This window comes from Saccopteryx leptura, chromosome 2, assembly GCF_036850995.1.
Source record: "Saccopteryx leptura isolate mSacLep1 chromosome 2, mSacLep1_pri_phased_curated, whole genome shotgun sequence".
In the NCBI taxonomy this organism is placed as follows: domain Eukaryota; kingdom Metazoa; phylum Chordata; class Mammalia; order Chiroptera; family Emballonuridae; genus Saccopteryx; species Saccopteryx leptura.
In genome coordinates, this window is record NC_089504.1 from 76,157,260 (window position 1) to 76,176,602 (window position 19,343).

The 19,343-nt window shown below is 34.2% G+C and overlaps 1 protein-coding gene across 1 annotated transcript in view; it reads left to right on the plus strand.

Moving 5' to 3' along the window:
* The window catches only part of CCDC171 (coiled-coil domain containing 171), a 395,587-nt gene that overhangs the window by 252,291 nt on the left and 123,953 nt on the right, over window positions 1-19,343 (plus strand). Inside the window, exons 22-23 of the mRNA XM_066368208.1 lie at window positions 11,657-11,802; window positions 13,707-13,761. Of these exons, the coding sequence (XP_066224305.1) occupies window positions 11,657-11,802; window positions 13,707-13,761 (201 nt within the window). The remainder of the gene's footprint in view (window positions 1-11,656; window positions 11,803-13,706; window positions 13,762-19,343) is intronic.

Consider the following 19,343-nt stretch of genomic DNA (forward strand, 5'->3'; position numbering starts at 1 on the left):
TTATTTTTATTTATTTATTTTTGTATTTTTCTGAAGCTAGAAACGGGAAGAGACAGTCAGACAGACTCCCGCATGCGCCCGACCTGGATCCACCCGGCATGCCCACCAGGGGGCGATGCTCTGCCCCTCCGGGACGTCGCTCTGTTGCGACCAGAGCCACTCTAGCGCCTGGGGCAGAGGCCAAGGAGCCATCCCCAGTGCCTGGGCCATCTTTGCTCCAATGGAGCCTCGGCTGCGGGAGGGGAAGAGAGAGACAGAGAGGAAGGAGAGGGGGAGGGGTGAAGAAGCAGATGGGCGCTTCTCCTGTGTGCCCTGGCCGGGAATCGAACCCGGGACTTCTGCACGCCAGGCCGACGCTCTACCACTGAGCCAACCGGCCAGGGCCAAAATCTTATACAAAAGCTCACAGAAAACATTAAAGCAGATTCTGGTTGAAAGAAGGATGGGTGTTGGGAATACAGTAATTCAAGTGTTTTTCACAAGATAATCTTGATGCAACTCTCTGTAAAGTGCTGTATAAACATCATTTGCAAGATTCAAAGTCTAGTTTTCTGACCATATCTGGCCTATATGTACCTTTCTAGTGTTTTCTTCTGCATTCTCAGTAGCACCTACCCTTCAGCCTTACCCAACCCGTACTTCTCTGCCTGTGCATTTTATTCTGCTGAGAATGCTCTTCACAACACTGGCCACATAGCTTTAATACCAGCTGCTTTTGAAACCTCTTTTCATCTTTCCAGATTGGAAGTCATTACAGAGAGGAATATATTCTTTGCATTTGTTTATTTACATGTCAGACTGTCTGGTTTTGAACTGACTGTATGTAATTTTGGACAAGTTACTGAACTTGGTGTGTCTGTTTCCTCATCTGTAAAATGGGAATAATGGTATTACTTACCTCATAGAGTTGTTTTGAGGACTAATTGTATTAATGTTTGACCTAAGGTAAGTATTTATAAATTGCTAGTTATTATTACTTATAACTTTGGCATGGTTAGGCATGTAATAATTGTATGTTGGATGAACAAATACAGTAAACTCACATCCTAGATTGTGAGGTTTTAGGATCATTGTATAAGGCCAAAATCTTGTATAGTCAAAGTATCTTTAGGGATCCCTTAGGAAATCTAAGAGGGGATATTTGAACTTAGTGGAAAAATGACTAAGCCATTACATTTTTCTTTTTTACACCTTTTGGTCTATGTAGGGAGTTCATTAAGCTGTTTATATTTGTATTTAGACCTTTAAAAAGTCCCTTGGGCAGGGGCTAAATTAGAGAGGACATATTCAAAACATACCCAGAACAGCCAGATTTTCTTCATGTTGGAATAGGTAGCCATTTCTTTGGTTGGGCACCAGTGAAGAGTTTTGTTTATTTCAGTGGCCAAGATGAATGAAAAGATATTTTTATATGGAGGTCTATCTCACTTTTACCTCCTTGTTAGAGTATTTACAGTCTCAGAGAAATATGGGAAGTGAGGGCAACCAGACGAGACAGCAGGTTATGTTGTTGCTGTTTGCTTTGTTCCTGTCACCTCTTACAGGCTTGCTGCAGGCAATGCTTACTCTGCAAGGGCTGGGCTGGCACCAGAACTACTGCATTTGAATAATGATCTCTCTTTCAGTTCCCTCCCCCCCATCTCTCCTATCTTATTCCTTTCAGAATAAGTATAATGGAATTCTTTTAGGACAAATACACCTCTACTTTCATATCTTTGGTTAACAAATTTTAGTACTAATTACTAATTCTGTTACTGTAACAATATAATATGGTCTGTATGGTGTCAGTTTTTTAAGGGTGGCATACTTGCGTTAACTTAGGCACATTGATGGCTTTTCACATAGTAGCTAAGACTTCCTTGACGGGCATTTAGCTATAAGTGCTGGTATTATAGAGCTTGATATACTGTTATGATAGTGTGGAAATCTTGTAATAAATATTTAAAAAGTTGAGCTTATACTATGCAGCAGAAATTCAAGATCTACAGGAAAGTTCATTGCTATTGTTCCTAACTTATAAGGGAAAGAGACACAGAGAACTCCATTGCTTTTTGAAAAGTTAAAAAAAAGCAGCAGCCCAATATGGTCCTGAATTATATAAAATTCTATACTGCAATAGCTTGGTGTATAATTCATTCTTACTTGGAAAGTATTTTTTAAATTTCATTAGTACATTTAATAAATGATGAGTGATCATTCACACAGGGAATCTTGAATTGTGCATGCTTTGATTTTTGATCTTGAAAGTCCATTATTATATTACACTAAAATCCTTATTGGAGTTTATTTCAATACAAGTAGGTAGAGAGCATGAAAAATGTTACTGATTTTACCTAGAATGTAATAAAAAGGTAAAATTCTGTTTTTTCATTTCAATGAGGATTTCCCAGTTAGTGGATTTTATGGACAATTTGGAGGAGATGGTTGCTAATATCTTTGTGGTACAGGATAAAGAATGAGAGTTTAGATTTAGAAGACTTGTGCTCATATTTTTGGCATAAATCCATTCAGTAGTTACATGACGTTGGGAACATTACTTCTATGCTTTTTAGTTTCCTTGCAGGTAAAACAGGAATGAGAATGCATTTTATCTCACTGTTACCTCTTGGATTATGAAGAACCAGATGAGTTACTGTAACTACAGAGTGATAGTGATATGGTTCAGTTATCACTCAAACTGTTTCCCCCAGGATTTGGGGGAAATAAGTTATAATAGCAAACATTTATTGAACACTTGTAATATGACAGGCATTGTTGAAGAACAGGCCTATTGCCTTCATATAAAGAAGGAATGCTCCAGATAGTGAAAGTTAGTAATGTTTGCTATTCAGATAGAAATCAGTGGTCAAGTAATATAGTAAAATTAATCCAAAGAATAAACTTTTAAGAAAAAACTCAGACATTATTTTTGTATTATTCTGAAGTTAGAAGTGGGGAGGCAGTGCCTGACCGGAATCCACCTGGCATGCCCACCAGCGGGTGATGCTCGGCCCCTCTGGGGTATTGCTCCGTTGTGGCCAGAGCCATTCTAGCGCCAGAAGCGGAGGCCCTGGAGCCATCCTCAGCGCCCAGGCCAACTTTGCTCCAATGGAGCATTGGCTCCAGGAGGGGAAGAGAGAGATAGAAAGGAGAAGGGGAAGGGGGAAGAAGCAGATGGGTGCTTCTCCTCTGTGCTCTGACTGGGAATTGAACCTGGAACTTCCACATGCCAGGCCAACGCTCTACCGCTGAGCTAATCAGCCTTAGTTTTATTTACATTTAAGTCTAAAAGAACCTAAATTTTTCTAATTTAAATTTTACCTACAGATTCTCTCTCTCTCTTTTTTTTTTTTTGTATTTTTCCGAAGTTGGAAACGGGGAGGCAGTCAGACAGACTCCCGCATGTGCCCAACCAGGATCCACTCGGCACGCCCACCAGGGGGCGATGCTCTGCCCATCTGGGGCATCGCTCTGCCGCAATCAGAGCCACTCCAACACCTGACTGAGGCAGAGGCCACAGAGCCATCCTCAGCGCCTGGGCCAACTTTGCTCCAATGGAGCCTTGGCTGCAGGAGGGGAAGAGAGAGACAGAGAGGAAGGAGAGGTGGAGGGGTGGAGAAGCAGATGGGCACTTCTCCTGTGTGCCCTGGCCAGGAATCGAACCTGGGACTCCTGCACGCCAGGCCGACGCTCCACCACTGAGCCAACCGGCCAGGGCCCAGATTCTCTTTAATAGTTGTTATTCAGCTGATATTTGATTTACTGATATTAATATTATTTAATATACAGCATATTCAAGGTAGTAATTTAAATTCTGTAGTACAGTGTAATTATTAATGTGAGGGTATTTAGTTATTGTATAGGGTTACCTACTCTATTGTTCAGTTATATCACAAAAAGAATTCTTGAAATTGAAAATTTTTTCCAACAATAATTTTTTTGATTAATTGATTTTAGAGAGAGAGAGAGAAGGAGGGGAAGAGAGACAGAGAGAGTAATATTGATTTGGTGTTTCACTTATCTATGCATTCATTGGTTGATTCTTGTCTGTGCCCTGACTAGGAAATGAACCTGCAACGTTGGCTCTAACCAACTGAGGTGCCTGGCCAGGGCCAACCATAATTTATTTTTTTATTAAATATCAAGAAGCCAGCTATATGAAGCACTTTATAAATATTCATATTTTTTCAAATTCTTCTTAGATAGTTGTCTTTGGTAGTTCTCAAATGATTTTAAAACAGCTTTTAATTCTAAATATATTTCTACAACCTAAATCATAGCTTGACTCTTTTAAATTATTGCCAGGAAATTCAGTAACTTTTTCAACTTCCATGTAGCTACGATTGTCAACTGTGTGAAGTTTTTGGAACATGCTGAGTAGCTGGTAATTGCTTAAGGTCCATCAGAAGAATCTCTGTGTGGTCCATCCCTTGTATTTCTTAGGGATTCACTGAGAGAACTTAGAGGTCAGTTAAGAGCTGATTTGATTAAAGCAGCATCATGATGGTTGTCACCTGCAGCTAGTTTCTGTCTCAGAAGGTCTGTAAGACAGTCAAATGCAGTTTGTTTCCTGCTCTGAGAAAACATTACTGCCACATTACTGCTTACATGCCAGGTGTCACAGCAAATCTAGCTACCACTTGTCTTTCTGTACTTTTCTGGTTATATTTTCTAGTTGAGAAGTTACTGATGATTCTCTTTATGATCCTCCTTCTTTGTCTTTTAAAATGTGTTTTAACTATTTATCTCCCGCTTTTCCTCATTATTATCTAACACTTTTAGTCTGCCAGAGTCTTGTAGTATATATATTGAGCCTTAGAAAAAAAGCATTCAGTAGATTTTGAGTACTTTTATGAGGTTTCTTTTCTTTCTATTTTAATTTACTGTTGATCACTTTAAGTTAGTTTACTTGGGAGGATTAACTTTTTCCTTTTGTATTGATGGAATTAAGGAGGATATTTTCAAAGGAATATGTGAGACTATGATACCAATAATCATAATCATAATAATAAACTTATAGCATACTCTGAAATTTTAAAGGTAAATTTTCTTTGTTTATTTGCTTTATTCTTATTTTTTTGATAATCACCTACCATAAGGTCTACTTATAAAGGTGACTTATTTTACCATTATTTTTTTTAATTTTATTTTATCTTTTTCAAGTGTTAAAGAAATAGTTATTTTAAAAAATTATATGTTTATGCATATATATAAATGATGATGTAGAAATAATATGAAAATATAAGTGTCCACATATGGGTGGGGATTTAAAGAATATACAATGACACTAAATGAAGAAGTGTTAGTATTGTATTATGTATGTATAGTAAATTTATTTAGCATTTCACAATTTATCTATTGTCTTACCAGTTAGAATATGAGTTCTAATTAGTATTGTCATTTATTTATTTGATCCCAAAAGTGGGTATGTTATTTGATCTTTAACTTCAGTTTATAAATGTCACCAACCTTCTGCATAGGATTATTATTAGAAAATAATAAAAGATAGTGTCCCTAAGGAAAATAACTTAAAATTGCAGAATTTTAATTCAAATGATCCATACAAAATATAGAATGCCAAGACTGAAATCTATTCCTGTATTAGTTTTAGCATCTTTTCTTTTTAGCGAGAGAGACAGAGAGAGGAGGACAGATAGGGATTGACAGGAAGGAGAGAGATGAGAAGCATCAGTTCTTTGTTGTGGCAACTTAGTTGTTCATTGGTTGCTTTCTCATCTGTGCCTTGACTGGGGGGACTACAGCCAAGCCAGTGACCCCTTTCTCAAGCCAGTGACCTTGAGCTTCAAGCCAGCTACCTTTGGGCTGAAGCCAGTGACCATGGGGTCATGCCTATGATCCCATGTTCAATCCAGATGAGGCCGTGCTCAAGCCAGTGACATTGGTGCTTTAAACCTGGGTCCTTTGTGTCCCAGTCTGACTCTCTCTCCACTGTGCCACCAACCTGGTCAGGCAGCATCTTTTAATATTGTATATATATTGTAAATTCTCTAGTTGCTTATTGCTCACATTTTAAAGCTTTGCTGTAAGCTGAAGCTTTGCTGTAAGCTGTGTTATACATTAGTTTCATCCCTGACTTGTATACTAATTATCATTTTAATTTTATATTTTCTGTGATAACCTGCATACTTTGATTCACATAGCAGCTACTCAATTCTTAATTAGTATAATTTCTAGTTGTCGCATTATAATAGTAAGTCTGAAAACAGTGATATTTCCTTTTCAAACATTAGTTTTAGTGTCCTGAGATGTTTTACCCAGTTTATCACAATCTAGAAATGTTCATTCAAAACTTATAGTCACAGAGCAGTAAATTAAAAAAAAATGTTATAGATGTTTTTTCCCCTAGGAAATGTAGCTTAGTTCTTTATAACACATGTGTTGTCTTGCCTTTCATTTTGTATGACTAACTTTTATACCAAATTGAATAAGCCATTAGCTTTTAGTCTGTAGGAATGTGGATCCATAGATATTTCCCATTAGACAAGAGAAAAATCTATACAAGCAATATCCCCTGGGGCTCGGTCTTCCTAGCTGGCCTAATGGTCTAAAGCACTGCTATACTGTACCCTTATGAGACAAAACTGTGTTGGACTATTCCCTTAACATCCAGAAATATTAATTGGAAAATTGTGCACAGTTTTCAGATGACTTTAACTTTCGTACTATACTATATGTATTAATTAAATATTCTGTTTTGGTGAATTTATAAGTTTATATTTCTGAAACTATTACAAAACAAAATTATGAACTGTGGATATTTACATATTGAATAGTTTAAAATTAGGGTTTGCTGAAATGAGACATACTTTATTTAGGTAGTCATGTTGTTTTGATTAATTTTGCTTTTTTAAAAAACCCTTGAAAAAAGATCTGCACTTGTGGTGGTTGCACATTAAAATCTACTGAATTGTAGAGTTAAAATGGGTTAGTTATGTGGTATGTGAATTGTATCTCAATAAAGCTATTATTTAAAAAATTTTCCACTGCACAAATGTATTCATAGGTGCAAACTAAGAAAATTCAGGTTTTATTTATAATTTATTTAAAAAATTAGCTTTAATACACATTTGAAGCTTTAGAAATATGAAATATGTGACTTAAAAATAATTTGTGTTTTTGTTCAGTAACAATGCAATGCAAAGATAAGAAAAAAAAGACACTTAAAAATGTGTGGGTCTTTAAACATTCACATTTACCACGCATTCTCTCTCTAAGCTTTCCCTATATTTAAGTACAGTCATGAGCCACATAACATTTCAGTCAACAATGGACTTGCATGTACGATGGTGGTCCCATGAGATCATAATAGAGCTGGAGAATTTCTGTCGCTTAGCAGTGTCGTAGCCGTCATGATGTAGCGCAGCACTTGACTCATATTTGTAGTGATGCCAGTGTAAACAAACCTGTGCTGCCAGTCGTGTAAACGTTTAGCACATACAATACACAGTACTTGATAGTGTTAATAAATGACTGTTACTGGTATGTATAACTATACATACTGTCACTTTTTATTGTTATTTTAGAGTATACTATCTCTACTTATAAAAAAGTTTGCTGTTAAACATTATGCTGTGTTACCCTGTCCGCAGCCACATATCTAGTGTTTACTGTGTCTCTTAATTGCATTATTTTCCCTTGTGTTGGTTTAATTTCGTGTGGTTTTATGAATTTAACATAGCCTAAATGTACAGTGTATATAAGGTCTACAGTAATGTACAGCAATGTCCTAGGCTGCTATCCCTCATTCACTGATGGCCCCAGAGCACCTTCCTATCCTGCAAATTCCATTCATGGTAATTGCCCTGTCCAGGTGTATATTTTATAACAGCATTTTTTACTGTACTTTTTCTATGCTTAGATGTATTTAGATACACACATACTTACTATTGTGTTATAATTGTAGTACAGTGACATTCTGTATAGGCTTGTAGCCTAGGAGCAGTTGGCTATGCCATATAGCCTATGTGTGTAGTAGGCTTTACCATCTAGGTTTGTGTAAGTATACTTTATAATGTTCAGTAACAACAATGTCACCTATGACACATTTCCCAGAAGGTATTCCTGTCGTTAGGCAGCGCATGACTATACTTCCTTGGTACCCTACGTTTCCTGCCAGCTTTCATTAGTAGTAAATGGCTTTTCATGACCATCTTAGGAAAACAACCAGATGTAAAAACATCTTATAAAATGAATTTAATGAAAGCTTTGACTTTTTCTCCCTGGACTATGAGAGGTATAGATGAAGGTGAGCAATAACATGATTATCTGAAAAGAAATACAATAAATATCTTGCAGAATAGTTTTTGAAATAGTTTAGGATTTTGTTATAAAAATTTGCTTTAAAATATTTTGGATATAAAATGAAAACTCGGAATCTTTATAAATAATCTTGTGGCATTGGTTTTTCTGTAGCTAAACTATTTCTCTGTCTTTTCAAAAAACTCTTATCATATTTGCATTAACTTTCTAACAGCTAAAAATTGTTCAAAACGCAGCTTAAAGATAAATGCAATATCAGGCTTTGAATTTTTTTGGGTAAATATTAAGACCTGAGTATAAAATGAGGGCTGTATTGTGGATTAAGTGAAATATCTCAAGGCTGTGCTGTTCTGATAACTGAACCTGAAGTGACCTTTCTCAGACACAATTACAGAGCTGTATGTTTTTCCTTTAATTTCATCAGGGGTTTAATTAGTATACAAATAAAACTTCCCTTATCTTCCTTTCTACCTAATTGGCTTGTCTTCGCTTCTATATGAAGTATGTGAAAGTGGGCTGTAATTAGGGTGACCGTGTTAACCTTTTTTCCTCAAATGTACTGTTGCCTAAAGGCCTCAAGGCCTGAAAACAGTGCTTTGGATTATTGCTTTGCAATCACTATGGCTGTCCCATAGGTTTTCTCATGAGCAGAAGGGCTTTGGGTGCTGCAGGTTCCCACTGCTTAACAGGATCTTCATTCTTCTCCCCACTAAATGTTTATTGATTATCTCGCTGTTCCAGGCTCAGCCTCCAACAACTTAATATCAGGTGACAGTCAGGAGAGTTCTCCAAGTAATTAGAGTTGAGCATTGGGGGAACAATTAGGAGCCGAGTTATTAAACTTGATTTATCCTATTCTCTCCTGAACAGTTTCTTGGATATCAGAACATCACACTTTCACAATCTACCCTGGTTGAGAAATTAGTGGCTAACCTGCTGCTTATCATTGTTGCCTTGCTGCCTAGAGGCACACCCTTGGTTTCCATCATTCATTTGGAAATATTAGAGTCCATGAAGTTTATCATGGATTTTAATTAGATAAATCTGAACAGGAGAAAAGAAAAACTAAACCTAAAATTATGTATATATATATATAAAAGATATAATATATATGATATAGGTATATATATATGATACATATTATATATACACATATTTATATATAGTTTTTTCTTGAATGCTTAGTGTTAGGATTTTAAAAGATAACTACTTTGTCATAAAAATGAAAAGGTGAATGTTAGAGAAAAGACGTATTGAATCACTTTGTATGTCTTGGAGTTTTACGTACATCTCCATGGGCCCATTGATGTGTGTAGCTACCATTGTGATGTCCCTGAGCTCTTTAAAAGGAGAATTCCTTTGTGTAAGCTACATAAATATAATAACTTAAAAAAACTTTTGTATTTTCATTTTTACACTAAGGAAGTATGATCTATATCACTTTACTTATACTACTTTTTGTTCATTTTCTGTAGTTTCAGTTTTAGAATAGGCTCTTCAGCTATACCTCTGAAATAGTGCAAGATTTAGGAGAGATTGGTGACTCCCTACAATTGCCCCTGAGAGATGAAAATGAAAGGAGATTTAGACATATATAATAGAAACTTTAATTCTATGAATTTTATCTTATTAAAAGGGTATCATAGAATTGTTGAAAAGTCAAGTGTGATTTTATAATGATTCTTAGGTCATGGATTCATTCAAATTGGAACAGTGAGCTTCCATCTGTACAAAGTTAGAGACAATATCGTGAATACCCCTCACAAATATACACCTCTAGTCATAAGAATTACTGAGCAAGAGAATTTGAATGGATTGGCATAAATTTATTATTTCTGTTGGAAAAAGAATTCAAGCTTCATGTGCAACTAACTGGTGGTGGATCATTAGTTTTATCTTTATACCTGAAAAATAGCATCTTTTTTTATTACCTGAAACATGTCAGAAATACTGGCTTTAAAATCTATTTCTTGTCATCTTTTTGAAGTTGGCTTGAATCTGACTATTCCTATAGTGGTATGTTCTTAAAGATCTATTAAGTAAAGATACAAAATAAAATATAATATCTAATAAGTAATCACATTTTTCTTTAAAAAATTTTTTTGACTTACATTTGTTTGTTAACAACTTGACTATTTGAAGTGTGAAATACTGAATTTAAGAATTAAAAATTTAAAAATACCTGATTTAAGTGATGATTGCTTTCTTTTACTAACATTGAGAGTGGATTTGTTTAGCTCCGTGCAGGCAGCTTGGGTTTTTATACCTTGTATTGTGATTGCATTAAAGAAATGCTGTTAGAATAGTTTAAAATATGAGATTGTTGCATTTTTGGTTTTCTTTACTGGACATTTGGTGCATAGTTGTGGACATTTAATGTGTGGCTAAACTCTGAGCAGGAAGAAAAAATATTGTGTATATTCAATCATTTATTCAGTTCACTAACAAATTTAAATGAAAAACTGATAAACTCATATTTTAGAAATTTAACAGGCTAAGGAATGAGCAGATTTTTAGTGCTAAATGATACTCTGATCCCTATACTCTTTTACATCCTAGAATTTTAAATGAGGTCTAGAAAATTCTCCTTTAAATTGTGAGTTTTTGATTCTAAAACTTTTAGCCCTAAAAGCAAGATAAAGTTGTATATTTGCATCCTGAAAATTTTATGCTAAGAGAATATTTCAGATTAAAGCAAATAGCAAATATCAATCAACAGATTTTATACTTCTGTGACTAGGAAAATATTTATAGAATATAAATAATTCCAAACGCAAGTATTATTTATACTTTCTTCTGTTGTAATATGTTGATCACACTGTGTTGCTGTCCTAAACATGAAAGTTATTTATAGGAAATAAGTGAATTTTATTTTGGAGTCCACTGACATGTCTATAGCAGCTGTCATAGATATATTTGTAAAGACAGAAGTGGTATTTTAAATCTTGGGCCCCTATTCTCTTAAAGGTATCATAATCCACCTTCCTCTCAATCATATATGCACTTTGGACATAAGATAGTTCTGGTTTTAAATAGACCCTAATTTCATGTGCTTCCTCCCCACCCTAAAAATTTTTTTTCATCATTAAAAGAAAATGCAACTGGAGGTTTTTATAAGCAGATATTTTTAGTAAGAATGTATTTGTCTTGCAGTATTTTAAAAAATAAAATAGAGTTGTGTTTTGTAGCTAAATATTTTTCAAAATCTTATCGGTTCTATCATTTCTAATTAGTTAGTATGTAAAATTTTTTGCAGAAAATTTGTTAAACCTTGATGTGCAATGACCCAAGTCTACTTCTCAGTCAGTCTGTATTCTTCTTTGTTTAATAGCCTATGGCATAAATTGAAGTTAATTATCAGGGCTGACAAGTAACTCTGTTTTCTGTCTGCTTGCAGAGTCTCTCCGAGGCAAAGATGGAGCTGAGAAGGAAAGATCAATCTCTGCGTCAGCTCAATAGACATCTTACCCAGCTGGAGCAGGACAAGCGTCGACTGGAGGAGAACATCCACGATGCGGAGAGTGCCCTCCGCATGGCAGCCAAGTGAGCATTCGGACCTTGGGGAGATCACTTAAAACAGACGAAAGATCAATTCTTACTTTCATGCTCCGGGTTTTAGCCCTGGATAATACAGTGTTAGAAAACAAAAGTACAGCTGTCTCTCTTTGAAATTCTCTGATATATCCTCAAAAAAGAGAACTCTTAACATTCTAAATGTATATTTTATTGAGAAACTTCAGAGAAGTGTAAGTGTCCATATAACCTCTAATTAGGTATATTTTGAGCTCTGTTGTACTGTTACATGTAAGAAACTATTTTTCATTAATATGAAATGTAAGTCTCTTTATTTAAAAGTTTTGCATAGTTTCTTCTATCACATATTCCATATCACCTTCTGCCCCACTTCCCTCCAAATTATGCTCTGCATATATTATAGTATGTTGATAATGCAAGTAATATTTCCATAAAAATGTTAGTATACAGTCAACACATGTATCATAACATCTTTTTAAGTACAATAACAACATACTGATCATAGAAAAGTCATTTAATTTTGTAGCTATGTATTCTAATACAGGTACGTTAATTAGAAAAAATATATAGTGTCATAGTGGGCAATTGTGTAAATGTGATGAGAGTGTTTATTTTTTTACCAGGTAATCAAGTTGACATACACTGTGAAGTTCAAATTGAACAGTTCTCTTGGGCATTTTTATTTGTTCCCCACATTGAATTACATGAAGTACTTTAAAACAGACCTTTGTACAACAACATGGCTTAAAGAAAATCTATTTATGGATTAAAGAAACATCTAATTTTAATAAACTCAGTGTTTTCTAAATTTGGAATTCTGGCTTCCTGTACTTACAAAAATTTATGTATTAATTTAAATAATTTTTTGAGTCAAACTTTCTTGTTAAATGCTTATCATGAATATCAATGTAGTCTGTAAACTAAATCATAGGACAGGGAATCTGCAATCTTAGGCTACTACAAGCTTTGCCTCTGGACTTGGGAAGTTGCTCACACATGATGAAAAAAATCCATTTACACAAACCAAAATATGGCATGTTTGAATACCCACCAATACTTGATTTGAAAATCCTAAAGCCACATAACATTTCATCACCAATATTAGGTATGTGTAATTGTCATTAAAAAAATACAACTGACTAAATCAGCCTTTTGTTTTCATTGTTCAGTCTTAAGTTTCCTCAGGTCAAATGAGAAGGTGATTTCTAGTATGTATTATAGCTCTGAAAATTCTGAGATTAAGGAAAACAAGATTAGAAAACGTTCAGATTCATATTGTATCAAAACATTGCTGCTAATTCAGGAATTTGGCTTGTCTGAAATTTGGAAACCTAATACACTGCTTACAGTTTTCAGTTTTTAATTTAACATTAAATTTTTATCTTGAGCATTTTCATCCAAACTTTTTTTAAGGTTAAATTCAATGTGCAAAGCTAATAGAAGAAAATAGTAACTTTGCATACCTCTAAACATGGTCACAGACAGTTTTTGTGCAGTTATTATAGGACAAAAAGACTGTACAGAGGAGATATTTTTTTTGCATAGTTTGGTCATTTATAATATATTCCCATGACTAATACTTTAAAATTTTTATTAGAAATCAAAAGAATAAAAGTTTAGTTTTTTTAACACATTTTAAATCAATAATCATGATTTTTTTCTTTTTAACTTTTTTTTTTAACTTTGAAGATATACTTAAGATTTTTTTCCCCCTCTAATCTATGACAGGCAATATTATTGAAGATAAGAGTTACGTGGAAATACGCTAGTGAATATAGTTAGATTTTATACTTTTTGAAGGAGTACAATAATAACTAACCATTATATTTCAATAATAGTGACTTAAACTAAAATGTGTAACACTTGTAATAAGGCTTGGGTTTTACTAACACCTAATATTTCTTTCTTTCTAGAGACAAAGAATGTGTTGCTAATCATATGAGAGCAGTAGAAAATATGCTTCATAAGGTACTATAATTTTTAAAAAATATTATTCAACTTGTATTATGATACCATGCTCTTAGTCAATATTTTATTAAGTTCAAAGCACTTGGATTCATTTTATTCTTTCCTTAAATATAAATGAACAAAAGGTCTTTTCAAATGACTGAAAATTTGTATTATATAATGCTATATTGCATAACTTTTCAGAATTTTCTTCATGTACATGATAAAACTACAAAAATAGTGGTTTTCCCAAACCTGTATAATTATACTTGAATTATTTGTGGTCTTTGCTGAATGAGCCAGAGGTCATTAAGATTCTTACATGTCTCATAATGATAAAATGTTTGACCACACTGTCTAACCTCTCACCACTCTTAAACCTACTATCCTACATATGTATATATAGACAGAAACATAATGTATTGTATTTGGCAGTACTCATATATCTTAACTAGGCAGTAATGTTTTTTAAGCTCTAATTTATGTTCTTATAAGAATGTGTTTTTAAAGTGGAAATTTAACGTACTTAATAATGTTATATTATTCTCAAATTTGATTACTTCTGTATGGTAAATTGACTTTTCATTTATAGTGATGAGCAATATGATAAAGAGATTATATTACTAAAAATTTAATGTATTAACTGGCTGTATATTTTGTTAGCACTTCAGATTCAAAGATGTGTTCACTATTTCACTATTTAAAATAGAGAAATGTGGCCCTGGCCAGTTTTTCAATAGATAGTGTCGACCTGGCTTACTGAGGTTACAGGTTCGACACCCAGACAGGACACACAGGAAGCAACCAATGGATGCCCAGCTAGATGGAACTAAGTGGAAGCATCAGTGAGTTGATGCTTTTCTTTTTCTCTCTTTATCCCTCTCCTCTCCCTTTCCCCCCGAAATCAATGGAAAAAAAAATAGTCAAACATTATTTGTGTGTGTCTGTTATTGTCGAATCGACAATTTGTTTAAAACCTAAATACCCAATACTTTTAAGCTATATGGAATTTCTAAGTGAATCATATTTGGAGTAATTTTATCAGTCAAATTTATTATGTAATATAGTTTATAAATCACTTAAAATACCCTAAAATCTAACCCTTTTAAGAAAATATTTAATAAACATTAGCAAACTAATATTTAATGCATTTTAATGTAATGGTAACACTGGGACTCTGTATTCTTTTATATATTGAAAATGACTAGCCTTATTTCATATCACTGAAGCACTTGGAAAAAAATACCAAATATTCTGAGAGCTATTTTTTAAAATAATATTTGTTTGAAACTATGATAGCTCCTCCTCTCACTTAAAAAGTTTAGACAGTCAGTATAGTTTAATTATAGTCACATCAAATCCATATCTGCTAGAAATCTGAAATTTAGATTTGTAGGAAAAGAGACATTTTTGATTAGATTTTTTTGGTACTTTGAATAGGAAAAATCAATTATGTTATATAAATGGCATAACTTTTGTATAGTTAATGTTGCTTTTGACATCTAATTGTTTGTTCATCATCCCAGCTAGAGGAAGAAAATGTTGGACAGCAGCTGTCCTAGGCAATGGCTATTGACATCAGAGAAAAACATCATCAATACAAAATACATGTTATAGTGCTTGCTTCTGCAGCACATATAAGTATAATAAAATATATGTTATCTTTTCTTTATGTGAATGGCAAAAGATATATTTTAAATATAATATAGACTGACTGCAACAGGACAATTGTAGTCATATGGTTCTCCAGTTACAGTTTCTCTTGTGTTTTTTGTATCATGTGGAAAGGTGTCTACAGATTTGGACTATAGCCACTATAGATTTGCTTTTGCTTAATGGCTTCTTACCTTTAAATTTAATGATCACTTTTTTGTCTTTGGAAATTTCTATTTAAATAGTGGTTTTTAAATTATCAATTACTTTTAAAGCGTGAAGTAAATATTTAGGAAAGGCTAATTGATTATTGGGCTAATTCTCATTTCTACAATGTTGGGTAAGAATGAATGGGTTACAAAGAAGTAGACCAGAGAGTTCCTCTGAAGCTCTCACCTTGGTGCAGAACGTTGGTAGAAAGACATGCCAAAGCTCACAAGGTTATTTTTCTGGCCATTTTGGGCTGTCCAATGGTAGCAGTTTGCTGTCTTAGAGAAACTAAGATTAATACAGAAGGAGGAGGGTCTTTGTTCTTTCATGGTACAGTGAAAATGGTTGTGGTTACATCTAAACTCTCTACCACAGCTGACCTATTTATTCAGATTTTATGTTTCTTTTTGAGTCAGTTTTGGTAGTTTCCTTTTCTTTCTAGGAATTTTTCTATTTAATCTAGGCTAATTTATTGACGTACATTTGTTCACTTTCTTAAAATTGTTTTTCAGTAAGGTCAGTAATATGTCACCACTTAGTTCTGACGTTAGTAATTTTTTTTTTTTTTTTTTTTTGCGATAGAGACAGAGAGAGAGAGAGAGATGGACAGACAGATAGGACGGAAGAGAGATAAGAAGCATCTAGTCTTTGTTGCAGCACCTTAGTTATTCATTGAATGCTTTCTCATTTGTGCCTTGACCCACAGGCTATAGCAGAGCGAGTTGATCCCTTGCTCAAACCAGTAACTTTGCTTCAAGCCAGCGACCTTTGGGCTCAAGCCAGCCACCATAGGGTCATGTCTATGATCCCATGCTCAAGGCAGCAACCCCACACTCAGGACAGATTGGCCTGCACTCAAGCTGGCGACCTTGGGGTTTTGAACCTGGGTCCTCAGTGTCCCAGTCTGATGCTCTATCCACTGCACCACTGCCTGGTCAGGCAGTAATTTTTTTTTTCTTAAAAGTTTTTGCATTGATTTGAGGGTGGGATAGGAAGGGAGAGGGAGAGAGAACGAGAGAAAAGAGAGAGAGAGAGAGAGAGAAGCATCAACTCATTATTCTGCTTATTGGTTCCATTTAGTTTTGCACTCATTGCTTGCTTCTTGCATGTGCCTTGACCAGGGATTGAACCTGTGACCTCAGTGCACCAGGACAACTATCTACAGATCCACCTGGCCAGGGCCATGATTTTAGTAATTTATTAATCTTTTTTTCTTGGTAAATTTAGTTGAGGCTTGTCAATTTTGTTGATCTTCTCAAGAAACCACAGTTAGTTTTCTTGATCTGCTCTATTGGTTTTCTGTTCTCTATTTCATTTGTCTCTGTGCCATTCCTTTTTCTTTCCTTTTTGTTTGCTTTGGGTTTAGTTTACTTTCTTTTTTACTCTTCTAAGATGGACAGTTAGGTTATTGGTTTGAGATCTTTTTTTTTTTAAACAGTGAAAAATTTATGTAGTTTGAATTAGCCAGCTAGACTTAATTTTAGATAATCCCAATTTTGTTGGCAGAATCCAAAGTGTCATAGTTGAGCATATGCCTTCTTCTTTCTATCAGGCTTAACCAGGCTGTTGACCTTGGCCATGTCAGTGTCATAGAGCTTTTTCACAGCCTGTTTGATCTGGTGCTTTTTGGCCCTAACAGCCTCAAAGAATACAAATATATTGTTTTCTATGTTCTTCATGGTTAACTCTGTAGTCAGAGAGAACCTGATGACAGCATAGTGGTCAAAATTGTTTTTCTGGGGGAGCTCTTCCAAGGACTTTTGAGCTGTCCTTTGGAGCCGCATTGTCTTGGTCTGTCAGAGGTGGGTGACATGTGGGTCTTCTCTTTTTCTGTGCCTGTGGATGCCTATCAGCATTGCTTTCTTTGCCTTCAAAGCTTTGGCATTGGCTTTGGGGGGGCCAGGACTTCCTTCTTCACTTTTGGTGCCATATTTGTGAAAAGCTTTATTTTTTTTAATGTAGGCATTGACAGCTATATATTTCTATATGAGCTCTATTTTCATTGTGTCCCATATGTTTTGCTATATTGTGTTTTTGTTTTTCTCTGTCTCAAAGTATTTTCTAATTTCTCTGTGATTTCTTCTTTGACCTATTAATTATATTGTTTAATTTCCAAAATATTTGGGCATTTCCCAAAGATTATTTGACTATTGAGTTCTGATGTGATTCTGTGTGGTTTTAATAGATAATTTGTTTGATTTTGATTCTTTTACATTTATTAAAGTTTATTTTGTGGTCCAGAATATGGTCTATCTCTGTGAATGATATGGAGCATTTTAAACAAATGTGTAGCTCTGGCAGAGTGGTTCAGTGAATAAAGTGTTGACCTGGCACACCAGAGGTTGTGGTCAGGGCACTTACAAGAAGCAATTAATGAGTACACAGCTAATGGAACAACTAAGTGAATAATGAGTTGATGCTTCTCTCTCTCTCTCTCCTCCCTCTTCCCTTCTTCCCCCTGCCCTCTCTTTCAAATCAATGAAGAAAGATCTGTATTCTGCTGTCCTTTGTAGACTATTCTATATATGTCTGCTTGATTTGCAGTTTTGTTCAAGTCTTTAAGTTCTTTGATTATCTTTTGTGTAGCTGTTTTATCTACTAATGAAGTGAGATTTGAAGTCTCCAACTGTTTGACTATTTCTCCCTTCAATTTTGTCAGTTTTATGCTTCATGTATTTTGGGATTCTGTTTTTAGGTGCATGCATATCTAGAAATTATTATGTCTTCTTGGTAGATTGACCCTTATATAATTATATATCTTTACTTGTCTCTTGTAAAAATTTTTGTCTTCAAGTCTATTTTTTGTGATATTAGTATAGCCACTCCAGCTCTTTTTTGGTTACTGTTTGCATGGAATATCTTTTTCTGTTGCTTTACTTTCAATCAATGTATGTCTAAGATAAAGTCTCTTGTAGAGAGCATGTAGTTGAATCATGCTTTTATTTATTTATTTTATTGGATTTATTGGAGTAACACTGATTAATAAGATTATATAGGCTTCAGGTATACAATTTTATAATACATCTTTATATTGTATTGTGTGTTCACCACAATATACTAAGTCAAGTCTTTTTCCATAACCATTTATCTACCCTTTACTATGGCCGTAACACCCTGAATGCACCCGATCTCATCTGAATCATGTTTTTAAATCCATTCTGCCAATCTCCAGCTTTTAATTGGAGAGTTTAATCAATTTGCACTTAATGTAATTAGTGATAGGAAGGACTTTTGCCTTTTTTCTCTATGTACTGTATCTATATTGTTTCACAATTCATGTATTAGTTTCCTCCCTTTATTTGTATGTTAAATAGTATGTTACTAGTATAACATTTGTTATACTTCTTTATTTTACTTTATATTTTTAGTTATTTTATTAGTGGTTGTCTTGAGGATTACAATGAGCAACTTAATTCACAACAATCTAGTTTGAATTAATACCAACTTAATTTCAATAGTATACAGAAACTTTGCTCCTATATAGTTCTATCCTGCAATTATGTTATTATCACAAATTACAGTTTTATACATTGAATGCCCATCAACATAGTTTATAATTAATGTTTTATGTAATTTTCTTTTAAAAGATATAAGGGAAAAAGAGGAGTTACACAACAAAATACATTAATAATGACTTTTATATTTACTTATGCAGTTACCTTTAGTTCTTTATTTTAGTATTTTTTGTTTTTTCTTGTGGATTTGAGTTTCTGTCTACTATCTTTAATTTCAGGCTAAAG